At 38.6% G+C, this 27,141-nt stretch overlaps 1 protein-coding gene across 1 annotated transcript in view; it reads left to right on the top strand.

Moving 5' to 3' along the window:
• Positions 1-1,577: 1,577 nt before the first annotated feature.
• Positions 1,578-27,141, top strand: part of NAMPT (nicotinamide phosphoribosyltransferase) — a 37,038-nt gene continuing 11,474 nt past the window's right edge. Inside the window, exons 1-6 of the mRNA XM_007526968.3 lie at positions 1,578-1,946; positions 11,136-11,292; positions 12,694-12,797; positions 14,887-15,015; positions 20,483-20,641; positions 21,952-22,088. Coding sequence (XP_007527030.1) covers positions 1,890-1,946; positions 11,136-11,292; positions 12,694-12,797; positions 14,887-15,015; positions 20,483-20,641; positions 21,952-22,088 — 743 coding nt within the window. The 5' untranslated portion in view covers positions 1,578-1,889. The remainder of the gene's footprint in view (positions 1,947-11,135; positions 11,293-12,693; positions 12,798-14,886; positions 15,016-20,482; positions 20,642-21,951; positions 22,089-27,141) is intronic.

Here is a 27,141-nt window from a genome sequence, read left to right as displayed (position 1 = left end):
TTGGTCCATTAACGCTTTGCGCCACTTGCGCTTAACCCACTGCACTACCGCCCGACTCCCTTTGCTTTTTTTTTTTTTTTTTTTTAGCAAGTTCCTATGCATCAGTTCTTTAGATACCGCGTATAAGTGGAACAATTTGGTAGCTGTTTTTCATCTCTGTAGTTATTTCGTTAATCACCTCCAGCTCCATCCATTTTGTCCTAAAGGGCACAGTATCTTCCTTTTGGATTCTAGAGTCATAGAATTATACTTCTTGAACTAATGTTAACACAGCCCCCCCCTCCCAAGCCAAAACAAAAATGATTAAAATGTGTTTATTCACAAGTAATCTCAAGAAAACAGTCAGCCCCCCTCCCCTGAAAAAAAAAACACCTCTTAGGTTTAAACCTTTTGCTGAACATAATTTTAGTTATAGTAATATTATCTATTACCTTGGTGAGTGTCTAGTGATATCTCACCACTTCTGTGATCATTACCAACACTGGATCTCACCACAGTGGAAGTGATTTGTCAAGAAACCAAATCCTAATTTGAAGTTGTTTTTGTTTTGTTTTTTAATTGAAGAAGCTTGTTTTCTTCCGATCATCTCACCGCAGGGCACCCTACTTTAGGGCTCCACCATAAAAAAAAAAAATCAAGACATCCACTGCGTTAGTCTTCCTGCTCCTTAAATCTCTTCTCTCCTCAGCTACCTTTATCTGGCAAGAAGATACCTAAATCTTAACATTCAACAACACAGAATGGAACACGTGGGCCAGGGGACGCACAGCTCGACACACACCGAAACGTGGCCACTTAGAACTGCTCCAGTGAATGAATGGTCAGCATTTGGGTGAAATCACCCAAGGGTTCATGATGGGGGGTGGGGGGTGGGGGTGGTGACAGGCCATTTCCCAAGGTCTCAGGAGTACCAGGATAATAAAGAGTCAGCCTGGCGCCCTAACAAAGAGTCGGCCCGTTGCTTGTTTATGACCCGGCAAAATGGGGTTCATCGAGGTCAGGTCCTCTCATCATTTGTGAGGAGTGGACTAGAACCTCTGCCCGCATATCCGCGTCTGGATCCCACCCCACTCCCCAGCCCGGGAAAGTTAAAAAGACTCAAAGGATCCGAGCTCTGCAAGCAGAGAGCCTCAGAAGTTAAGTCCGTGCGCCTGCTGCAAGAGGTCAGGAGGGGAAAGAGGATTGTAGGCAAAAGGTTCGACCTTCCAGCCAGGCCACAGACAAAGGTGAGCCACTGCTTGAAGGGAGCCCAGCGAGAAGAAGGCTGCTCGGCCCCAGTAGGGTGGCGTGACTTCTGGAAGCTGGGACTGGGTAGGACTGGAAGGTGCCGGCGGGGCGGGCGAACCGCCTCCTCGCGGGAGTAACGAGACTGGGAACGCCCCCTCAGGCCACGCCCCCTCCGTCCCATCCTTGCCCCCGCCCCGCCCCACCGGGCGGGGAAATGAAACCGAGGCGGGCGCCCGGGTCACGAGCTGGGGCTGCCCGGGGTGGGCGTCTCCGCAGAGAGCGCGTGCCTCACGTCCTCCCCTCCCAACCCCGCCCCCAAATGCGCTGCGCACGCGCGGCCGCGCCCCGCCCCTCGCGCCCCCTTGGAGGAGGAGGAGGAGTAGAGGCGGGGGCGGGAACACGAGCAGAGGTGAGCAGGCCGCCCGAGAATCCATCCAGACTACGAGCGCAGTAGCCTCCGCCGCCGCCACCCTCGCCGCGTCACGGCTGCCGGCCCGCCCTCCTCTGGCCCCTCCTCCCCCCCATCCGTGCTCCTCTTTTGCCCCCCCCTCCTCCGACCGTGCGGTGACTTAAGCAACGGAGCGCGGCGAAGCCCATTTTTCTCCTTCCTCGCAGCCGCGCCGGGGAGTCCGCGGCGCGCGGCCCCCACACTCCGGCCCGAGATGAACGCTGCGGCAGAAGCCGAGTTCAACATCCTCCTGGCCACCGACTCCTACAAGGTAGAATTCTGCTCGAGGCGCGGGCCGGGGGGCAGGTGACGGAAGGGAGAGGCGACGGGGACGGCGCGGGGCTGCGGGGCGACGGGCGGCCGCTCCGGGGTCGTGGCGCGAGGAAGGCGCGGACGCGGCGGCGGGATGGGGCAGGTGAAGCCGGCACCGCAGTGGGAGGAGGTGGAGAGACGGAGGGATGGACGGCGGGAGGCGGGGCCTGGAGGGGTGCGCGGTAGGGGGGCGCGGCGAGGGGCTGAGGCGGCCTGAGCGCCAGCCGGGTGCCCGCCGGGGAGACTGGGCGCGCGGGCCGGCGCGGTGGCTGCGTGGTTGGAGCGGCTCCGCCTGCCCTGTGCGGGTGGCCGGGCGGGCGGCCTCTTGGCCCGCGGTCGGCCTGGGCAAAAGCTGGCCGGAGGAGCGGGCCACTTAGGTAACGGGCCCTGGGGCTCGGCGATTGAGGCAGGGAGCGAGGGCTAAGTGGGACTTCCCTAGCCGAGCTGAGTCGCGTGTGCGCGCCTCGGGCAGGGCAGGTAGTTCCCAGGCGAGGACGGCGGAGGGTCGGGTCCTGGCGGGGCCGGGGCGCGGGGGACACTCGGCTGCTGGGCTGTCGCCGTGCTGACTGCCCGTCCCCTTCCCTCGCTCCACTGGGCTCGGTCCCAAACTCGTGCGCTCCCGGTGATCACTCGTGCTCTTTATTCCCCAGTTGCAAAGGGCGATTTGCCCTTAGCCCATAAGGGCCACTAGAGAATTTCTACGAAAAGGAAAGTGAAACGACTCAAGAATTCAATGGACTGTTCATTTAACTCTGGATAACCAGAGAGAACTCCCTGGACGTTTGACTTGAGTAGCTGACCCGCTGATGTTATGTGAGACCCACACAGTCAGTAAGGGGGATGATCAGGGCAGAATGTGGCAACTGTTCTTTCCCCTTGTTTCTAACTTACACGGAGCAAACCGTACTACATCCTGCTAAACTTTGATAGCCCAGACACTCAAAAAGGTAAAATGTCACAGCACCAACAGTTGTGCAGAATAAATTTTGTGTGTTGTTGTTGTTTTTAATCTGAGCAGCATGGTAGTTTAAAATACAGTGACAATGCACAGTGCTCTCTCTTTTGGCAGCTTTTGTTGTGATTTATTGCTTTTTCCTTTTTTTTTTTAAAGGGGGGCTTCCCTTTTTTCATTTCATTTGTTTATTATTGGATAGAGACAGAAATTGAGAGGAGTAGGAGAGAGACAGAGACACCTGCAGCCCTCCTTCCCCACTGCTGAAGCTTTCCCTTGCAGGTGGGGACCAGGGGGCTTGAACCCGCATCCTTGTGTACTGTAGTGTGTGCACTTAACCAGGTGCGCCACCGCCTGGCCCCTCCTTTCTTTAAATACTTAGAGAAACTTTTGTAGAATCCTGTTTTACTGAAGTTTTATTTTGCCCAGTTCTTCTCAGTCGGCTTAAGATTCTACCTGTGGTAATTTAGATGGGTTATTCAAGTACAACCATGTTTCTTTAGCAAATGGTCTCAAGTGGAATTTTGAAGTAGAATTCGATACTTTTACAAGATCATGGTGCTACAAGAATTGTTTACCTGGCTCTAAAACCTTTTTCCTTGTGTTCTTTTAGTTCGGTCAGTGCTTCGAGTATCTTCAGTAGTGATTTTAGAAGGTTTCACACATAGCTTTGTAGAATTTTTTAACTAAGTGGGTTAGAATAATTTTTTTTTTGGTAATAACTTATAGTGGGCGTGCAAATGAGAAATGCAAACAGGTTGGTGAGTCTAACTTAAAAAGCAAAGCAGAGTTTAAATTCCTTTAGTTTTTAGTTCCTCTGGCTATTTTACATAATGTGTTTAAATTACTTTAAGGTTAGTTTTCTGTGATACTGTTAATTATAAGTGAATTGTTCTAAAGTTGCCTGATCTCCCTGGTTAATTGTACTTTGAGAATTTGCATCTCTTTACTGACTTATTAATTATTTTGTAACCCTTCTAATATGGCTTTTTTTTGGGGGGGGCCTCCCGCGTTATCGCTGGGGCTCCGTGCCTGTACTTCAAATCCACTGCTCCTGGAGGCCATTTTTTCCCCATTTTTGTTCCCCTTGTTGTTATAGCTGCTGTTGTTGGACAGGACAGAGAGAAATCGAGAGGATGGGAAGACAGGGGGAGAGAAAGATAGACACCTGCAGACCTGCTTCACCACTCGCGAAGCGACCCCTCTACGGGGGAGCCAGGGGCTTGAACCCGCAGGATACTTAACGCCTGTCCTTGCACTTTGTGCCATGTGCGTTTAACCCACTGAGCTGTAGCCCAACCCCCATATTAAACCTTTTTAAAGGTGTCATCTTAGTAAGATTTTTCATTTCCACTCCCCAAATTCCCAGAGGTTTTAGTAGTCCACATACACATTTTAATCTGTAAGCTTCGTTTCTTCCAAATTACAGTGGTCATTACTACCTATAGTCTCTTTTAATTTTTTTTTTTTTAACCAGAGTACTGCTCAGCTCTAGCTTATTGTGGTGAAGGGGATTGAACCAGGAACTTTGAAGACTCAGGCATGAGAGTGTTTGCATAATTATTATGCTTTCTCCCTCACCCCCTTTTTATCTTCTTAGATGATGAAAATGAAAAAAAACAACGATCACAGAGTAAAAGTAATGGAATTTTTATTTAGAATATACATCACACAGCAGGTCCTCTTTACTTAAAAACTACTGGTCAGTTAAAGTAGGGAACTAATGATTTCAGGTGTATTGCTGGAAAGAGGCAGAGTATTGCTTTTTTATTTTTACTATTATTTTTTTATGGCTGAAAAAAAAACGATTGGTTTTCTAAACAGTCTACAAGCACCTGACATTGTAGGGGGGGGTTGTTTTTACATTTGCTCTCAAGAGCACTCAGGACTATTTGGACCAAAGGAGGAACATTGAAATAAATACTCATTTCTATGAGGGAACTTAGAAAATCATGTGGTTGTTTTCACCCACTGAAGCATTCTTGTTATAAATAATAACAACACTTTACCTACCTTAATTATTAATCATTTATATTTTCAAAGTGACTTACGATTACTCTACTGGGCTATATATATATTTTTAACATCTTATTTATTTTAATGAGAAAGTTAGATGCACACACTCCTCCCACTCCCACACCCCCATCTCTGCTTTGCTCAGCTGTGGCTTCTGGTGGTGAACCTGGGCATCAGAGCCTCTTGAACAAGAAAGTCTTTTTGTATAACCATTAGGCTATTTCCCTAGCCCTTGGGCTGTATTTCTGTTGAGTTAGGCAAACTAAAGAAAGGTGCATTTGTACTTGCTTTGGATATTGCAGTTCTTACAAAGTATTCAGAAACTATTAGAGGAAAGGACAGGTTTTTTTTTAAAGTTAACTTTTATGAGAGTAATGAAGGGACAAGCAAGCACTGATCCATCATACATGGTGCTGGAGATCAAATCCGAGGCCTTCTGCTGCTCGGGCAAGTTTTCAGCCGTGCAGCCATCATCATGCTGGCCCCTTCCGGACCTACTCACCCACCCAAACATTTTTTTGATCAGTTTCCAACTGGATCACTGAAAGGTGCTTCCTGCTATGTTCTTTCTCACCCTTCTATGTGGAGCAAACTACAGAGTTTTACCTATAGCAGAAAATGAACTAAGTTGTCAGTTGGGTTGTTGTTGGAAAAAAAAAAAAAGCATAGCACACAAAGTAATCCCTAATAAATTCACACCTTAAATTACATCACATTAACTATGAACTAGGCTATCCAGTGTGGGTTGCTTTTCAAAAGGCATTTTATAAACTAGTTACGTAGAACATATCAGTTTCATTAATTCATTTAGTAAATATTGGAAACCTATTAGATATTTTATTTTTTTATTATTTTCTATATTTATTATTGGATAGAGACAGAAATAGAGAGGGAAGGGGGAGATAGAGAGGGAGAAAGACAGAGAGACACCTGCAGCCCTGCTTCACTACTTATGAAGCTTTCCCCCCTGCAGGTGGGGACCAGGGACTTGAACCCAGGTCCTTGTGCACTGTAACGTGAGTGCTTAACCAGGTGCGCCACCACCTGGTCCCCTCTCTTAGGTATTTTAAAGGTGACCAAAAAAATCTCTTATAAAGGGTGGGTGAAAGTTGACTTTAGAGAAGTTATAAAAAGCTGTGTAGATGAAATACAGGGATTCAATACTTAAGACATCTATGAAAAAAGACTGCTGGGACTGGGTGGTGGCGCACCTGGTTGAGTGTACGTGTTACAGTGCACAGGAACCCAGGTTTCAGCCCCTGGTCCCACCTGCAGAGGGAAAGTTTCACGAGTGGTGAAGCAGGGCTGTAGGTGTATCTCTGTCTCCCTGTCTCCCTCCCTATCTATCCATTCTTCTCAATTTCTGGCTATCTTTATCCAGTTAAAAAAGAAGAAAGAAAAGAAAAAAGACTGCTTTATTGGTGTCAGAATAACAACTCTTAGAACTTTGAACCTTTTTGGAGGAAAAGATTTAGGAATGGATGAGAACCATCATACAGATAAGTTAGTTCTGCTAGGGTATTGGTTGTTCATTGTCTTTTCTGAATTGATCTGTTTTTCATAATCTGTTTTTAAGACTCTGTTCTTTTTTTTTATTAAATATTTATTTTCCTTTTTGTTCCACTTGTTCTATTGTTGTCATTATTATTGTTGTTATTGATGTCATCGTTGTTAGATAGGACAGAGAAAAACGGAGAAAGAGGGGGAGAGATAGACACCTGCAGACCTGCTTCACCGCCTTCCCTGCAGGTGGGGAGCCAGGGGTTCCAACCGGGATCCTTACTCCAGTCCTTGCGTTTCGCACCACGTGCGCTTAACCCGCTGTGCTACCACCGGACTCCCTTCTTTTTAAAAATGCTTCTAAATGGATACTTACGTATTGTTCCATGGTAGCCTGAATGAACCTTGTGAGTAGTAGAGTACTGCTATATTTTATACACAAGGAACTACCAATGTTTTTAGGTGCAGTTTTTTTTTCCAGTAATATTATATATAACGGGAAAGATGGGCAGCATTTTTAAGAACTTATATACAAGTCGTGTATATTTCATAGGAAGATTAGTTGAGGTCAGTAGTAATTGTATAATATCTTACAAGATAAAAATACTAAAAACTGGTTTTTCTGAGTTGAAATCACTTTTGAAGATGTGGCTCAAAAAGTTGTCAGGAATAAAGTTTAGAGGAAGGAGCAATATTATGAATGTAGCTCAATGTACAATTTCTTCTCTCTCCAAAATAACATACCCAGAAGCTGCATGTTTAAAGCTGTTGCTTCAAAAGGCAGATATCAGTAAAGTATTTTCTAGGGCAGTGTAAATACTTCCAGGGCTTGAGAATCTTTAAAAAAAAAAATTGAAAAGAGTATCAGTTATAATTTTTTGTGGTTTCAAAGTACATCTGATTTGAAGAGAGAGTCTGAGTCAATGGAAAGCTGAGAAGATCTTTTAATTGCATTATTTAAAATATATATATATTTGTTATAATAGTTGGTTACAAGATTGTAAAATTACATACCACACCACATGCAGCAACAAAGTTCTGTATCCCCACCCTCTCACCTTCCAAAGATCACCACCATAGTTCTCAGAAGTCTTACAGTTTGCTTTCTTGTATTTTGTTTGGATTTTTTTTTTTTTTGGTGGTGGGGGGGCAAGTTCATGTATATCAGATTTCTAGATCCACATATGAGTGAAACTATCTGTTAGATGTCTTTCATCTCTTTACTTATTTTACTAAGCATCATTACCTTCAGTTCCATCCATTTTGTCCCAAAGGACCCAATATTATTTTTTTTTTTATTGCAGAGTAGTAGCACATAGAATATATGTCACTCATCTGATGATGGGGATTTAGGCTGCTTTCATTCTTTGGCTGTTGTAAATAATGCAGCTGTGAAGAGAGCAGTGCCTGTGTCCCTTCTAATTAGTGCTTGAGCATCTACTGCATAAATGCCTAAAGGTGGTGTTTCTGGGTCATGAGGTAATTCCATTGTTATTTAAGGATTGTCCATACAGTCTTCCAAGGGAGCAGCTGTACCAGTTAATTGCATTTAGATGTTATGTAGAATCACAACTTTTCCTGACCTTGGATATGACATCTTATATGCACATGGATTTGTCTTTCTTTCTTTTCTTTTTTTTTTTTTTTTTTAACTTTATTTCTTCTTCTTTTTTTTAACCAGAGCACTGTTCAGCTCTGGCTTATGTTGGTGTGGGGGATTGAACCTGGGACTTTGGAGCCTCAGGCATGAGAGTCTGTTTGCATAACCATTATGCTATCTACTCTTGGCCCATTTCTTTTCTTTCTTTAGAGACAGAGGTTAAAAGGCAGAGAGAAAGAGACCACAGCACCTAAACTTCCTTCAGTGCTGTGAGGGTCTGACCTGAACCTGGGTCACACATGTGGCAAGGCAGTACACTACTCTAGTGAGCTACTTAGTAGACCCATTATTATTTCATAAACATAACTAGAAAATTAAACTAGTAGTGTTGCAATTTGGTCATGTAATTCCATAGCAAGAGAAAAGATCAGCCTTAGGAAAAAATTAGGGAAACTCAGAAAAATAGATTTTGTTCTTATAAAGGATTTATTGAATGTATAGAGCCGGTTAAATAGCTCAAGTGGTGTACTTGCCTGTAATGAACACAGCCCAGGTTCATGCCCACCTCCAAATGCATCGAAGGGAAGCTTCAGTGGGGCGTGCGTGCGTGCGTGCGTGCGTGCGTGTGTGTGTGTGTGTGTGTGTGTGTGTGTGTGTGAAAGTCAGTCCAGAGCAGTGAACACTCTCCTACAGCAACAATGAAAATTAAAGATTCATTTAGTGATCCAAACTTACTTTCTCATACCTCTTAGCTGTTGTACTTAGCTAACTTTGTACCAAACTTATCTTTACATTAAGTCAGTCACATATCTGTGAAATTGAGTTTTATTTTATAAAGCTACATATTCCCATATGCTATGTTCTTTCCCACATATGTGTTTTTAATGTAGTTATTTATTATTATTGGGTTTTTTTGGATAGAAATAAGTTGAGAAAAGATCGAAAGGGAGAGAGTATGACACCTGCAGCACTGCTTCACCACTCGAAGCTCCCCACCCCCTGTAAGTGGGAACTGGGGATTTGAGTTGGGGTCTTAAGCATAGTAACATGTGTTCAACCAGTTGTGCCATCATCTGCCCTCTCCCAAAGGTCCTAGAAGCCATTCTTCATAGTTTCTAATTAAGCAACCCTGACAATTTTTATGTTTTTATTGGCATTTATGTTCAGTAAGGTATTCTGGATTCTTACAACTGTTATATTGTATAAAGTCAAAATAAAGCTTTCAGGCTACCAACATACTTGATTATCATAGAAAACTAGAACTTAATTTATATGGTAGAAAGTCTTTAGCATACTTTTGGACCAAGATAGGAGTAAGTCTTTTAGACACATTTCCATTTGACTTATGGGTGTTGTTCTGCTCAGAAGATAAAAATAACCAGTTTGATTTTGTTATTTTTAAATCTGATTTAAGTAAATTCTTAAAGATATATCATTAAGTATCTGAACTCTAAAGATGTTTCTATTAGCTTGTTAGAGTCATAGCTATGAATATGACTTTTATAAACTTGTACAGTATAATCCAAAACTTTATTCAAATTTTACTTCATTGTGGATAACCTTTTCCTACCCAACTAGATATTCTGAATTAATTGAGTTGAAATCCATTTCTTTGTAAATGACATTCTTAGTTTTACATACATATTGGGTATATTTTTAGGTAGTGGTAGTTTAAGTAGTTGAAATAGTAGTCACTGGGAGCTGGGCATTGGTGTGCCCAGTCGAGTGCATATATTACCGTGTGCAAGTACCCCTGCTCCCTGCAGGGGGTGACACTTAATAAGTGGTTAAACAGATATGCAGGTGTCTGTCTTTCTCTCTATTTCCCCTCTCTCAATTTCTCTCTGTCCTATCAGATAAAATAGAAAGGAAAAGAAGAAAAAGTGGGAGTTGTGGATTGGTACTGCTAGCACTGAGCCCCAGCAACCACGCTAGTGACAATTTAAAAAGAAAAGAAATAGTAATCATTTGTATAATTCATATATATATATATGTATATACACACATATATATATTCTTTGTGCATGTTAGTGAATTGACTTAACAGATTTTATTGTGCTGAACTCTGTTAGCTTTTTTACTTAGAAGCTACTTAAGTCTTGAGCTTACAGTGGGTCACTAAGTTCTAACCTAACCTAAACAAACAAAAAACAACTGATATGTACTTCTAGATTTTGATGGGACCTTCCCACTTATTGTAGTAGATACAAACTGTGCCTAAATTAGAGTTACAACTCTGATTTAAACTATCAGATTACATACTAATATAAAGATTCACCTCCTAGATTACTTTGTGTAGAGAATGTTGTTTTTAGTGGGTTGGGTAGTGGTGCACACAAAGTACTAAGCACAAGGACCCAAACAAGAACCCAGGTCCTGGGTCCCCCACCCACACACCCCTTTGTTTTTCATCCAGGTTTTCATAGTATCACTGTGACAGTTAAGATGGATAATTCTCAGCACTTCATTGTAGAGATGAAGAAGTAGAATTAAAATATGTTTTATAAATACATACTGTCCTTTTAAAAAATTACTTATTTTACTAGAGTATCTGCATAGCTCTGGCTTATCTTGATGATGCAGGAGACTGAACCTGGGACTTTGGAGGCTCGGATACTAAAAAGTCCTTTTGCACAACTACTAATCCATTTCTCCAACCTTGTTCTTTGGTTTTGAATCTAAGGTACAACAGTACTAAAATTGTTTTGATGTATATGATACTTGTTTTATCATTTTTTATTTTTTATTCTTTATAGCCAGGAAAAAGCTGATTAGTTGTAAATTAGGAGCTTAGTTTCTGTGGCTTTAAATTATTTCAAGAGCCAAAAGATAGCTCACCAGGTAGAACTTGTGCTTTGTCAGTGGCCCTGTTGAGGTTGAGAAGCTCCAGTATTCCAGTCTTTACCTATCAGAAATAAAAAAGACGAGAAAAAGAAATCAACTCTCAAATGGTGTAGTTGAACATTGGCAGGATCCTGACTTTGCAGATAAATAAAGTATTTCAAATGCTTCTTGTTGGGGTTCATATTCTACTCTTCTGTTGTTTCTGACTCAGTTTTGTTGTTGTTGTTTTCATATAGGTTACTCACTACAAACAGTATCCACCCAACACTAGCAAAGTTTATTCCTATTTTGAATGCCGGGAAAAGAAGATAGAGAACTCCAAAATCAGGAAGGTGAAATATGAGGAAACAGTATTTTATGGGTTGCAGTACATTCTTAATAAATACTTAAAAGGTACCCACCTCTTTTTTTTTTTGGTAGTATATTTAAAACACTGCTTTTATAAAATTCTTACTTACCTTTCTCCTGCATCATTAAATTCTGCTATTTGAAGTAATTTTTGATAAAGTAACTACTATGAGGTTTCTTTTGAGAGTTTATAAAGTCTTCATTTGAATGTATTAGATTTTAAAATTTGGTGTGAGTACTTGGTGTTCTAAATACGAGAAAGATTTTCTGAAACCACTACTTTTTAGCATCAATTTAGAAATGTCAGTTATTTTAGTCTAATCTGATTTGTTTAATAGACTTTAGTTATTCAAAATAAAGGATGTGCTGCTAATAGGATAGTTCAATTTGAATTATAGGAATTATGATTAGATCATTTTTACACTAGTCAGTCTGTTTGACTTTAGAAGCCTATATTTCACTACTACTTGTAACAACAGTCCTCTCAAATTAATCTCAAATGAAAAATAGCCCCCAAAATAATCACTGTGATTTCTTACATGAAAGTCTGTTCATATTCTGTTTTGTAATTATGGAATATTTTCCATAATTTATAGGATTATAGTTTATAGGATTTTTATATACTTCAGAAATTTTTATCTCTAAATTTCTCAAAAATCTCATAATTTATTTTATCTGCACACTAACCTTTCCCTATAATCTTGACAGTTTTAAGATCAGATAGTTTGGATTTGTCCTATTGAAAACCTTAGTATCATAAATACTTGGAGCAAAGGTACTTACTAGTGACTTTATGTAGACAAAATTACCAAAGGCTGTGTCTTCAATTCTACAGCTAAAGTAATTATTCAAGGGACTTCTGTTATAGAAATGTGATTCTTCTTAGAAATTAATTTTTACAATGGCTGTAATTTTTTCCTACTATACCTCCGCTTTTCTTTCTCTTTTCCTGGAGGGCTGAGACTTCACTCATGTGTGTTCACTGCTGTGGAATGCTTCATTCAGATAGAGAGGGACAAACATCACAGCACTGGATCTTCTGGTGTTATAGTATCACCTGTGTGGTGCTGGGAGCTGGGGCTTGAACCTGGGCTGCATGCACACCAAGGTGCACACACACTGTCCCCAGTGAGTGTCTCTGGTTCTGCATATCTGCATATTAGCATGAGGTCCCAGGCTCAGTCCTCAGCATTACCACAAGAACTGGGATCTGGTCTCTATATCTTCTTGTCTCTCTCAAAAAAAAAAAAACAAGTAAATCATTTAATTAAATACTTAAAAGGTATTTGTGCTTAGAATATGTGGTTTAAAATGCACATTCTTTCATATTTGTATTGGTAATTCTGGATAAAGCACTTCACCTTTCAATTCTTATTAATTTACTTTTATGTCAGTTTAGTAAAGGAGTGCCTTTAGAAACCTAAATAGGAGACATTATCATTTTAGGTAAAGTAGTAACCAAAGAAAAGATCCAGGAAGCCAAAGAGGTGTACAAAGAGCACTTCCAAGATGATGTCTTCAATGAAAAGGGATGGAACTACATTCTTGAGGTAAAATAAAAAAATGTTTATATTTTGATTGATTGGTTTTCCTCTTGAAAATGTTTTGCAAAGGAATTTGAATAGGAGATTAAATTATTTCATGTCTACGACAAAATATAGTGATTTTAGACATTCTTGTTAAAAATTAAGGTTATCAATGAATTTTTCCTCATTGGTACATCATTAGCATCTAGAATCTGTAGGTAAGAATTTTGCTTTAAGTGAATTATAATTTAAGTTACTTGCTTTTTTTTTTTTTAAAACAGAAAAGTGATTTAATCCTTTGAAAATATACTCCAGGAGTTGGGAGATAACTGAAAGAGAATATTCCTTTCATGAGTGAGAACCTAGTTTCAAATCCTGGGGGTACCACAGACATCACTGGGAGAGCTCCATGGATGGTGAAACAGTGTTGTGGTGTTTCTCCTGCCTCTTCTCTAAAGTAAAGAATGAAAGAGTTGGGCCAGGGAGAGTGTGTAGCATTAGTATTGCATGTACCCAAGGCCCTGGGTTCATTCCTGAGTTCCAAGCATGCATATACACAAGAGAAAATATACTCTTTTAAGAAAGGGTATAGTTAATCCAAAATCAGTTTACCATAGTTGCCTATTTCTTAAAATATAAAGACAATAAACAGATCATAAAGTTAAAAAATAACAAATAAAATAAAAATAAAGTAAATTTGATTCCTATTCCAGGAAAGCACCAATTTAAGAGGTAAAGGATGGGGTTACCTATGATAAACCTACATTTATTTCTGAACCAATGGGAAGCAAACAAAACTTTCTGGGGCAGGTGTGGGAGTAGGGACCAAGTCTGCTCAGCCAAAGCAGCCTAAAGCCAGCTATGCCAGTATAACTTTTAAGAGTCTATGGTTCCTCTGAGCTGGGATGAATTTACTGCCAGGAGAGAAAAGGAAGCTGTCACATTGTAGCCTAGGAGGTGGTGCAGTGGATTAAGTGTTGTATTCTTATGCACACATATGCCAGAATGAAGCTCTGGTTTTCTCTTTCTCAACCCTACTCCTCCCAACTAAGTAAATGAATGAATAAATCTTAAAAAAAAAAGGCATAGTTACTTTCTGAAATTTCAATTTTAGGTCTATTTAAGTAGATAATATGAGTCTATCACTACATAGTAACTATGGGAAATTTTCTTTGCTAAATATTTAAAATAATTTGATACAGATATGTGAAGTTGATTTTACTCCTTATTATACATGTCTAGCATGTTTTAATCTACTCCTTAGTTTTGGGCATCCAGAGGCACAAAATAAATTATGAGAGTTGACCATTTTTTAATGCTTTTCTTTTATTAAAGATTTAGACTGGGTGTTGTTTTATCCAGGCTGGCTTCACGGGCGGGTAACAGGAGGGTTTATGGTGTTGTTCCTGTTGGACATGACCAGTGATGGTGGAGAAAGGGATCTGTTGGAGGTCTAGGCCCATCTTATCTATCTGGGAATCCCAGGATTTCACTGACTAGGGCCCCAGATGATGGGGTGGTGACCAAAAGGGTCATCATTAGAGTGTGCCAGTCTCTTGCCCATATCCAGCTTTTGCAGTCCTACTTTATCTGAAAGGGTTAGACTTAGAGTGATTGAAAGAAGTGAAATAGGAAATAGGTCAGGGTATTTAGGTCTAAATAGAGAATACTTGATTAAGTACTTTATGGTGTCCTTTTTAGGTCTATTTACCTACTAGAAGTCTTTATTTACCTTTTAGTAAATAAAAATTTACTCCATAGAAAAGAATAGTATTCTTGGAATTGTTTTGGAATATGTCTACATATGTAAGGGAAAACATTTTAGTTGGAATCATTTTGAAATTATATATATCTTCTACTGATAAATGTTCTTAGCAGAAGCAATTTGATAATAAAAAGTTTTGTAATTGGTATCTATACTTCAATTGTTAATCATTTTAACTAATTTTATTTTAGGGAAAATAAGATATTTTGATTAAATCATAACATAATGTCTACAATTGCAATTTCTATGATGATCAATTTAGCTTTTGTAATATATTAAGAATCTTATTAAAACTGACAGCTGTAAATCATATGTTGAGTGAGTAACTTCATTATTGTCTCATACTAGAAATATGATGGACATCTTCCAATAGAAGTAAAAGCTGTTCCTGAGGGCTCTGTCATTCCCAGAGGAAATGTTCTCTTCACAGTGGAAAACACGGATCCAGAGTGTTACTGGCTTACAAATTGGATTGAGGTGAATTGTTTTGTTTTGTTTGTAGTCCTTCATTAACATTAACTGAAGATGTAAAAGCCATTCATCTGAGACTTTAGCTTGAAAAAATGATGTTACTAAGCTGTGTAACTTCCTACAAGTTAATCTTTCCAGGACTCAGTCTCCATACTTATTTAGTCAGAGTTCAGCTAAATAATCTTTGATGATTCTTTGCAGTTAACTTTAATGTTCTGAGATGATCTAAATGAAATTAACAGTTCTTACTGCTAAAGTTAATATGGCTTTCATCTTGTTTTGTATCAATATATACAATATCCAATGTTTACTACCATTGGAAAGAAGTTGGACAAACAACATTGATACTTTTTTTTAATGCTACCTATTTATTGAATAATGACAGAGAGAAGTGAAATGAAGGGGAAAATAGTGAGGGAGAGAGACACACACGTGCACCACTGCTTTATCACTTGTGAAGCTTTCCCTATGCAGGCCAGGAATGGGGTCTTGAACCTTCCTTGGTCCTTGCACATTGTAACATGTATGCTCAACTAGGTGCACCACCACCCGGCCCCCCACCAGTACGTTTTTAGTAACTTCATTATGTGGATATTCTGTTCCAGTTAGTTTCAATGAATTTCATATTTTATGATTTTTTTTTCATTTTTATTAGTTTAGAACTTGGATTTTACACTTTTCATCATATATTCAAGATTTATTAATCATTTGATTTCTCACCCAAAAGGAGAGTATAATATGTGTTGTTTCTTTTTTTATTTTTTATTATCTTTTAAATCTTTTCATTTATTTATTATTGAATACAGAGAAATTGAGAGGGGGAGATGAAGAGGGAGAGAGACAGAGAGACAGACGTCTGCAGCCCAGCTTCACCATTCATGAAGCTTTCTCCCTGCAGATGGAGACCAGGTACTTGAACCCACCAAGTCCTTGTGTACTGTAGTGTGTGTATGCACTTAAGCAAGTGTGCTACCACCTGGCCCCCAATATGTGCTGTTTCTCTTGCACACATTTTCCATCCCTTTCTTTGTATCTATGCCCAGTTAATCATGATTTTATATACTCAGAGCTTTGACACAAATGATATCCTAACAGCTTCATTTAAGTTTATCTTTAAGGGCCAGCAAAATAGCTCTGTTGGATAGTGTGCTTCTTTGCCATATTTACGATCCAGGTTTGAATCTGGCCAGTTTATTGGTTAAACTAATTTATAAATTTGAGATTAATTTATAATTATGGGGAAAATTACTAAGTTGGCAGGGAATTTTAAACTAGATGAGTTTTACTAAAATTAAAATTTTAAATAGTTTACTGCTATGTTTTAAACTTTAAATTGACTGTCAACTAAAAATGATAAAGTATGTCTTATTACTCATGTTTGTACAGTAAATTTTATTGAGCTGGCAAAGACTTTATTTTAAGAGGATAGTATAAAATCATAAGAGTGCCTAACCATATTATCTATCCTTTTACTTCAAAAAGATCTGTTAAGACTTTTTCAAAGTAAAAGACAGGTGGTTAGGGAATTATATACTAAGAAAATATATATTCAGAGTTACTAATACCATTATTTACTGTGTACTGTTATTCACCATAAACTGAATTTTGAAGCCCACTAAAACTATTGAATCACTTTATCAGTTTCATTAGTGGTACTGAATCTTAGTCCTCAAATTAGATTTTTTTTAATATTTATTTTAGTGAGAAAAGATACAGCAGAGCACTGCTCAGCTCTGACTTATTTGGTGTTGGAGATTGAACCTGGGATTGTGGAACCTCAGGCATGCAAGTCTTTGGCATTACCATTATGCTGTCTCCCTAACCCTCAGATCAGACTGTAAAACACATGAAAGCCCAGGGATTTTGCAAAGGGGTCTCAGATTTATAAGGGGCGTAAGCAATGTGTATATTGGGCTAGATTTAGCCAACAAAAATGAAATATTATTTGCTGCTAATAAAAGAAAAATTTGGGTTACCAGGAAAATGACTCAACTGGTAGAAGGTGGGATTTGCAGAGTCAGTTGTTGTTGTGTGTGGGCTGCGGAGAAGAGAGAGAGGGGTTCCGGAGCGAAGAGGAAACACAAATCTTTATTTGCGCTGGTACCTCAGAGTTGGGTGCTAGAGAGGCAGGTTGGGCCACGTGGAGGTAGCAAAAATGGCCGCCTCATGCAGTAACCTTTCCTGCGTCTGAACACGGGAGTGAAGCGCTGGCAAGAGAACAGAGGTGCGGAAGAAGGATTATCTTTCGCAAGAATGGGAAGGGGGAGGAATAACCAAAGCACTCCAAATATCACATATAGACAATGCCCTGAGGGCACAACATGGCTGAACAGGCACTCCGAGAATGTCCCAACTCAAAAATGTCCCAACTCTCGCGGGAACTAGTAGTAGCCTGAGGGGACATGGCAGATGTGACTGCATCAGCACAATTTCCCAGCAGTCAGTTTTATCCCCAGTAAACAATAAATACAGTTGCTGCTATATGTGTAAAATTTCTCAGTTTTCTGTAAAACAAACTGCTTCCCTTCCCCTGACCCTCTCCTGGTCTTCCTCCATAAACATGCACCAGAGCCTGAAAGCTTCCACACACCTCCACCACCCAGGCCTTTACAAGACACCAAAAAATATACAATTTGGGGGGATGGTTTAAAAAGCAATTATATTAATCAAATGTCCTTAGAGAAATTAAACCTTGAGATGCAAGGGAACTACTTAACAGAGTAGTAGATCCAATCCCCTTCCTACTGTGCCACACCCTTTACTGTTATTCCTTATCTTATACAGAAATATAAACACTTAAATAAAATTGGTAGATTTCTTTACTTTAGTCTTAGTTTTCATCTAATTTTTTTTAGTCTTTTTATTTGGGTGACTAGGCGGTTCTTGAAATTTCCAACAAAGCTTATTTTACTAAACTTCAGTTTAACCCAAACCAACTGCCTGTTTTCCTTATATACACCGACAGTGAATGCTAGAGGTTTGGTTTTGTTTGCCACCAGACTAATCACTGGGGGTTGGTGTCTGCACTATGAATCCACACACTGTTCCCTGCAACCAATTCTTTTCTCTCTTTTTTTTCTTGTTGATAAAGTGATCTTTGTTAAAGGGAGTGATTTTATTATTAAAGTATAATGTAAGCTGATTTTGTTAGACAATGGGAAGGAAATGGTGATGTGAAGGGTCACTGTGTCTGATAGTTACTTCTTTCCTTCCCTGCTATTTATTGAGGGGTAAGGCCAATCTTCAACCTTTATAACTTCACTAGCATTTTTCTTTACTTTTTTTTAATAATCAAAGATTTTTTTCTTAAATGTTCTTTATTATTGGATAGAGAAATTGAAAGGGGAAGGGGAGAGAGAGAGAGAGAGAGAAACAGGGCGATACCTGCAGCCCTGCTTCACCACTTGTGGCCCTTTCCCCCTGCAGGTGAAGACCAGGGACTTGAACCTGGGTCCTTGTGCACTGTTGTGTAAGCACTTAACCAGGTGCACCACCACCTGGCCCCCGCATTTCTTCATACTATGTTCTATATCTTTCTCAGGTTACTATATAACGTCAATCTAAATTAAAATATGGTAGTTTATTTAATTAAGTAAAAATTGATTATCAGCTATATAGCTCCCCTTACCTCACCCCACCCCCAATGCTGGACACAGAAATTTAGAGTAATATGTGTCTTACCAAAGTACCTTTGGGGAAGCAAAAGTTCATTGTTAACCACTAATAAATAAGAATTAATTCTGCATCAGTAGCAGGCTTAGGAAATGAAATGGCAAGAAAATTAGCTTTTAATAAGGGAAAAAAAGAGCTGAGGTGATGGCACAGGATTGTGTGGGGACTGCAACATGGAAGTGGATGGTACAGTCAGACTATAAACCTTTTGATCTAGCAAGGCAGGGTTATTGGAGACCTCACTTTATAGTGATTTCCCCTGTTGAACCCTACTGTAGTGTTTGAAGGGCTTAAATGACTTGACTAAAACTCTAGTATTAGAATGATAACTGGTAGCAGTAAGTAGGATAATGATAGGTATTAAGCAATAGAATCAAGTCATTTAAAAAGCAGAATAGTTACAGATTAAAGATGATTGAATATAGAGCTTAGGAGTTAGTCAGTTTTTTATTGTTAAACTGTTAACAAAAAAAAACTACTTCTTTTGATTCTGTGGTTGACTGAATAGTGTCCTGATCTTGCTTAAATTTAGTGTGTGCAGTCTATAACAAGGCCTCATTCCCATTGTGTAAATCTGAGGGTAGGTGAGGGCTTTCTTCATAACTTGGGCTTATTCACAGCATGGTTATCTAAGAATTCTAAGAGAATGAGAGGTAAAGCACAGAACTTTTTATAAGAGAAGCTTGAAAGTCAAGCATTAAGACTTCTGCCATATTTCATTAGTTAAATAAAAACATATGATAGGAACAGCCCAGAGTCAAGAAACAAACAAAAATAGATTCCATCTCTTGCTGAAGAGCAATTAGGAGTTAGCAATGATTCAGCTATACTTAATCAATAGTAATATAATGCTAGAGGTTTGGTTTTGTTTATCACTGGGGGTGGGTGTCTGCACTATGAATCTACTTCTCCCTACAACCATTTTTTTCTTTTTTCTCCTCTTGTTGATAGAAACAGAAATTGAGAGAGTAGAGAGGGAGGGAGGGACCTGCAGTACTGCTCATGAAGCTTCCTCCCTGTAGGTAGAGATGGGAGAGGGCACCTTGACTCCAGGTCCTTGTGTATGGTAATTTTTTTTCATTCTATTTTGATAACTTACTTGAGAAGTTCAAGGTTAAATAATCTTTTTACTCATTTATTTACTTATTGATCACTTAGCTGGTATTCAGTAAAAGCTTATTTCAACTTTTTTTTTTCCTCTTATACCAGAGCATTATCCAGCTTTGATTTATGGCGGTGGTGTCAGGGATTGAACCTAAGTGAGATCTTTGAAACTTAGACATAAAGTCTATTGTGTAACTAGTGTGCTAGCTCCTTAGCCTTGAAAGCTTATTTGTACTGCAAGTGTCTGTCTGTCTGTCTCCCTCTCAACCTCTCCTTCCCCTCTCAATTTCTGGCTGTCTCTAGTAGGTTTTTATAATTTTATAAAATTATTTTGACAGATTGAAAACAAAAAATTTAATTGTTCCTTTATTACCACTAGTCTTTCAAGTTATTGTTTGCTTCTTTGAGGTTTTGTATATAAACAAGGTAATTTGAGGTTATCTACTATTTAAGGACTTACTGTGCTTATTCCTGATATTAACATTTGAGACCTTAACTACATACTATACTTGGAACACATATGGTAGGCATCCTGTCTGCAATTCAAATATATAATTGGTACTTTTTTTAATGATTAATATTTTGATGTATAGCAGAAAGTCCAAGATAACAGCCTTCAGGGAAAGCTAGCATTTTTCCTCCTCAGAAAAACCAGTATTTTATGTATCAATATTTGTGGTTGATTTTGTTCTTACAGACTATTCTTGTTCAGTCATGGTACCCAATCACAGTGGCCACAAATTCGAGAGAACAGAAGAAAATATTGGCCAAATATTTGTTAGAAACATCTGGTAACTTAGATGGTCTGGAATACAAGTTACATGATTTCGGTTATAGAGGAGTCTCTTCACAAGAGGTAAGCTGAAATGAACTTCATTTAATAAAATGTAGTTGTTAGATTTCTGTGATGTTACTGGTTGCTACTGGTTCTTAAAAACATTTTTTTTGGATGAGACATATTCACTTTACAAGTTTATACACATTTTTAAAAAATTTCTTGATTTTATTTAGAGTATAAAATCTTACCCCTGATTTTTATTTTTGGATTACATTTATCTATTATTAATAGAATATGATATTTTTATTCATTTGTTCCTTAATTTATCAGTCATATATTTGCTGATTTAGTTATTAGCAAATACTTATTGTCCAGGTGTTGAGAATTTCCTTCTAAGAGTCAGTTTTGGATTGTAGATAAAACACTCAAGAAGTGATGACAAAACAGGTACACTTTCAAGTGAACAGTCTTAACCTGTTCTAAAATGATAACTTTTATGGCTGGTGAAATAGCTTAACTGGTAGAGCATCATATTTGCATGCCTGAGGTTCAGTTCAGGCCCCAGCACTATGTGTACCAGAGCAGTGCCTGGCTTCTCTCCCTCTCAGTCTCTTTCTCTCTCATATCCCCCCAATAAAACTTTGTCCCTCACATGCAATAAATAAATCTTTTAAAATATATTAAAATAATAGGTGATAGGTAGCCTCTGAAGACCCATTAGAGACTTGCTTAATATTTTATAATTTATTTATTTGATAGATAAGTTGATAAGGAATGGGGAGATAAAGAGGGAGAGAGAAAGAGAGAGACAGATAACTTGCAGTACTGCTTCACTGCTATATAAGTTTCCCACACTATATATAGATGGGGGCTGGGAGCTTGAATCAGGGTCCTGGTGCACTGTAACGTGCTTACTGGTGTGCCATTGCCTGGTCTCTACTACTGGTTCTGAGAAGGCCACATTTTAAAATTCTGGAGATGCAGTCAACAGATACATTAAACACCTTCAGTATGTCGGTCTTGGCTCAAAAGTACATGGAATATAGCCTTTAGCAAATGTCTCCATCCTTCATATACTAGGTAGATAAATGGACAGACAGACATAATAAATATAGCAGATGTTAGCTTACACTATGGAGAAGCACAGGGCAGAAACTAGAGGGGAAAATGGAGATGGGTCACTGTTAAAATAGATCTCTCTGAGGCAGTCACAAGCCTTAACGAGGCTTACCTGAAGACTAGATCTTTGCCATAAGGAACATCTACTTCTAGTAATAGGTCTTTCTATGACTGGCTAAAGATAATCTTTCCTTTGGAAGGTGTACTCTGCCTCAAATATGGGTTTATTTTTTTTCTTTTTAGACTTTGGTTTATGGTTTATTTTTCAGACTGCTGGCATAGGAGCTTCTGCTCATTTGGTTAACTTCAAAGGAACAGATACAGTAGCTGGAATTGCTTTAATTAAAAAATACTATGGAACAAAAGATCCTGTTCCAGGCTATTCTGTGCCAGCTGCAGAACACAGGTAAAATTCTATGATTTTCATTCTATTAATTAAGTGTATTCTAAAAACTACTAAGGGTTTTTACTCTTACATCTGTAATCCAGAGATGTTTTGCTTAACCATAGTGCCAAGTACTATATAGTAAGTCTTCAAAAGTGTAGGCCATATAAACTCAGTACTTATTTGTATAAGGACTAGTCTTACAAGTATAGAGGATTTTAAGCATTTTTAGTAAGAATAATTTGAGAATGTTTCTTCAGTTTTGTATTGCTGTATAATTTTTTTTATCCACATATATAATATTGTGGGGGGCTAGTGGTTTACAGTATGGTCTTTACACATAGACACAGCATCTTATCTCCCCTTGACTGGTGTCTAGAAGACACACACACCAGGACCCCAGTGTCCCTTCATCCTTTCCCTCCCTTCTTCCCCAGGGTCATTTGCTTTAGCATAATACAACACATCCAGTCCAAGTTTCACGTTATATCCTTCCTTACTGGCCTTTATTCTCAAGTTTCACCTATAAGTGAGATTATTTGGTATTAATCTTTCTCTTTCTGACTTGTCTCACTCAACATGATGCCTTCAAGTTCTGACCATGTAGCTTTTAAGGGCTTTTTTTTTTTTTTTTTGCCTCCAGGGTTATTGCTGGGGCCAGTGCCTGCACCATGAATCCACTGCCCCTGGAGGCCATTTCCCCCCTTTTATTGCCCTTATTGTTGTAGCCTTGTGGTTGTTACTGTTATTGTTGATGTCGTTTGTTGGTGGATAGGACAGAGAGAAATGGAAAAAGATGGGCAAGACAGAGGGGGAGAGAAAGATAGACACCTGCAGACCTGCTTTGCCAGCTGTGAAGCGACTCCCCTGCAGGTGGGGAGCAAGGGGCTGGAACCCGGATCCTTCCACCGGTCCTTGCGCTTTGTGAAATGTGTGCTTAATCCGCTGCGCTACTGCCCAACCCCCTGTAAGGACCTTTTGTAACCATGCCACAGTTAAGTTTGGAAGTAGTCCCTGTAAGACCTAATAATTTTTGTCCTTCTGCACTCCTCCACAAAGTCTGCTTTTGTCCTAGATAATGTCATCTAGACTCAATTGTAGATGAGCAAATAAGTTCATTGAATGAAATAAAGTGTCCAAATTTTTTACTTATCTGTTTTTACTAAACCATCTCAAGTTAAACTAGAAAAATGTAATCTAGGCTGCAGCTGCTCTGATCTTAGCATTTTTGTGTGTTTTATTTTAATGAGAGAGACAGAAAGAAATAGCACACAAGACTAGGGCACTGATAAGCTCTGTCTTACAGTGGTGCTGGGAATTGAACTTCATCCTTCAGGGCCTTAGACGTGAAAGTCTTTTTCCATAGCCAAGATTCTTTCTCCTCAGCTTTCTTAAAGTTAATTTTATTGAACATCAGTGAAGTTTCAAAGTGTATGCCAAACTTTATGTCTATTAAAAGTATTCACTGTAATTGTAATTAGGTTTGTTAGGGGAATGTTAAGTTCTACTCTGAATTTTGCAGAGTTGTAAAATCAGAAGTGAGTTTAAAATAAAGCTGAGCATTTATACAAGGTAATCTACATGAGATAAAAAGATTAAAAAAAAAACCTGACCCATCTTTAGAATTAAAATAATATATTAGCAGAATTCTGCTGTATTGACAATGTATTTTAAAGAGAGACAACTTAAAGTGTGACCATGCTGCAAGGGAAATACAGGAAAGGTTATATTCCACTGGCAGGATCAAGACAGGTTTTAAAAAGAGATGGTAAAATGTTGACTCTTAGAAGAACTGGTAGGATTTAATGATACACACAGGGATCATTCATTTTCTGAGTAAGTTTTTTTTTCTTTTTTTTATATTTTCCCTTTTGTTGCCCTTGTTTTTTATTGTTGTTGTAGTTATTATTGATGTTGCCATTGTTAGGACAGAGAGAAATGGAGAGAGGAGGGGAAGACGGGGAGAGAAAGATAGACACCTGCAAACCTGCTTCACTGCCTGTGAGGCGACTCCCCTGCAGGTGGGGAGCTGGGGGCTAGAACCGGGATCCTTATTGGTCCTTGCGCTTAACCATGGCGCTACTCCCCGACTCCTGAGTAAGTATTTTATTCCATACCTACCATGTCAAGCATTGTGCTGAGAGAGAGCAAGAAGGAAAATATGCTTACATGTATAAGGGAATCATTCGGTGATGAGGAACATAAATTCTTTTTTTTTTTTTTTTTTTTTTGAGGAACATAAATTCTATGGAGAACACAGAATTTGAACTGAAAACAAAGGCCAGTAAAATCCCTCAGGCTCAGTTTGATATTGAAGGTTAACTATGCACGTCATACAATTTATGCAGAGTTCATTTTCAAATGAAAGTGAACAGTCGTTTTTGAACAAAGAAGGAATGGCATCAGTATATTTTTTTCAGGACACAGGTAAAATTCTATAGCAGAATAACCTAAAATTTCAAAAATGAGAAGAAGTTAGCAGGCTTTTAAGGGAATGTTGAATAGTTTATGGAGATGATAATGTCTAGAACTGAGTAAATGAGTAGAAAGAAAGATAAACATTAGCAGTGATTTGACATGAAAGTCCTAGAAATTGATTTGAGTTGGCTCTTAGCAAAGTGAATTCAACTCAAGTTAGTGAGCAGTGCTAGAGTTTTGTTGAATACCTTTATACACACAAATTGGGTCTCATTAACACCCAATTTATTAAGGTTAAGAGTACTTTTTTATTTTGCACATATATGCCATATATATTTTACAATTTTAATATAGTATCTATATATTAAACTCTTCCTTGATAAGTTTGTTCCAAAGCAGTAACAGCATTAGTATGATACTATAAATAACAGCATAATATACTGAAAAGAACTTTGGACTGAAAATTGGGGAAACATCTCAAGTTAAACTAGAAAACCATAATCTAGGCTGCATCTGCTGTGGTTCTAGCTATCAGTGACTTTAAGGCAACTTGTCTCTCAGTTCTGTAGTTCCTTCATTCAAACAAATGGAGGAGCTAAAATTTTAAATTTCTAGCCTCAGGAAGCCATTGAGGATAAATGAGCTCATATCTATAATGACTTTAAAAGAGGAATTATACAGGTGGTGGTGCCACTCATATTACGGTGCAAATGGGCCTGGGTTCGAGCCCCTAGCCCCAACCTGCAGGGGGAAAGTTTTGCAAGCTGTGAAGCAGTGCTGCAGGTGTCTCTTTCTATCTCCCTCTACCCTCTTGATTTCTAGTTGTCTCTATTAAATAAAGATAATTGTAAATAAATTAAGTAGGAGCTATTATTTAAAGCCATGTCATTAATGTTACAGTTCGTTCCAGATATGTATATATCTGTGTGTGTGTGTTATTTATTTATTTATTTTGGTTAGAGAAACAGAAATTGAGTGATGAGGTGAAGCTAAAGAGGGAGAGCGACACCTGCAGTACTGTTTCATCATTTGTGTAGCTTCCCCCCTGCAGGTGGGGACCAGGGGCTTGAACCCAGATCCTTGCTCATTGTAATATGTCCACTCACCCAAGTGTACCACCACCTGGCCCCCAAATATAATAATAATAAATTACATAACTTTCTCCACAAACTTGAAAAGGTATTATATTTACTTTGTTGCTGGAATTTGAAGTGATAGCACAAATAGAATTCATTGAACAAATATTTATCTCCATATATTGAATATATATATATATATATATATATATATGGAAATGCTATAGGACATGACAGTGGGTAGGTAAGGTGAAGATACTCATCTTCATACCTAACAAGGTAGATAAGGTGTATAGGGGTATGGTCGATATTTAGAAACAGTTACTGCAAGAATATTTTTGAAAAGTTTCTAGTGTTTGTAAATGTATAGAGGGAAGTACAGAGCCTTTGAATAAATTGAAGAGGAATACAGAATATGGGGAAGATTAAAGAGGGAACTGTAAATAGAAAAGAATCATAAGCTTTGCCATTGCTGTTATTGTAAAGAAAGCTTCAAGAATGTTTGTAGTAAAGAAAGCAAGTAAGATAAAGATTAACAATTAAGTTTCCTAGCCAGGATACACACGAATAAAAGATTAGATGACTATTGACAAAGACAATTGAGTTTTTACACTAGTTAAAATATAACTGAATTAGTGATGATCTGTAACTGTAGGAACTGTTAATTTTCCCTTATCCTACAGCTGCTTGCATGAAATAGAAGTTGGAATTATAGTTACTGATATGTTGTTGTTGAGTGTTTACTATGCAGTGTATATAGATGTATTCTTGTCTCTCAGCTTGAGAGACTTCTGGGTGTTTATGACTTTAAAGTATTATTTTGTTCTTCCCAGCTTACCGTTGACGGGATGGGAAAAACTATTTACTCAGTTTCTTGAGGATTAAAATGAAACAAAATGCAAAGCAGAATTTGACTGAGTTTGGAGTATTGCACCAAAGTAAAAAAAGGGGGGGGGGGGAAGCAGTGAGGGTAGATTTTTTTTTTTTCAGCTTCACTACAGGGAGGTGGGGGTAGAGATACGGACTTTTGGTGGCGGGAATGGTGTTAATATATACTCATAAACTTATAGTCTTATAAATCACTAATCAATATGAGAAGGTTTTAAAAAATGAAACAAAACTGAAGAAATGGGTTGTCATTTTATTTGACTATGGAAAATAGCATATGCATTTTAAATGTATATTTTTTCTATATTATTTAACCAACAAGTACTTAAGGCATGTATTATTAGCCTATTCAATAAGAAGAGCCATTACTGAAGATAGCAAAAATTACTGTATCCACTCTTATCTAACAGAAATGCTAATGAATTTTTTTTCATCACCTTAATTATGTTTTGCTTAAATGCTAAAATTTTCATTCCTGTGGGCCTATATTAACAGTGGATAATCTATAAAAAACAACCTGTTAGTGGCCATTTTAAGATGCAATCAGGTTCAAAACTAATTGACTGATACAGTATAAATAATGATCCAAGTAATTGCTTCTAAGTGCAGGGTTTGAAAGGGAAAAAAGGTAAAATGTATGCCCCTATTATTGGCATATCATTTTGAAAGGTCACAAAAGGAAGCCAGCTGCG

This window comes from Erinaceus europaeus, chromosome 8, assembly GCF_950295315.1.
Source record: "Erinaceus europaeus chromosome 8, mEriEur2.1, whole genome shotgun sequence".
NCBI lineage: Eukaryota > Metazoa > Chordata > Mammalia > Eulipotyphla > Erinaceidae > Erinaceus > Erinaceus europaeus.
The sequence above is the reverse complement of the archived record's forward strand: the minus strand, read 5'-3'. Positions and strand labels throughout refer to the sequence as shown.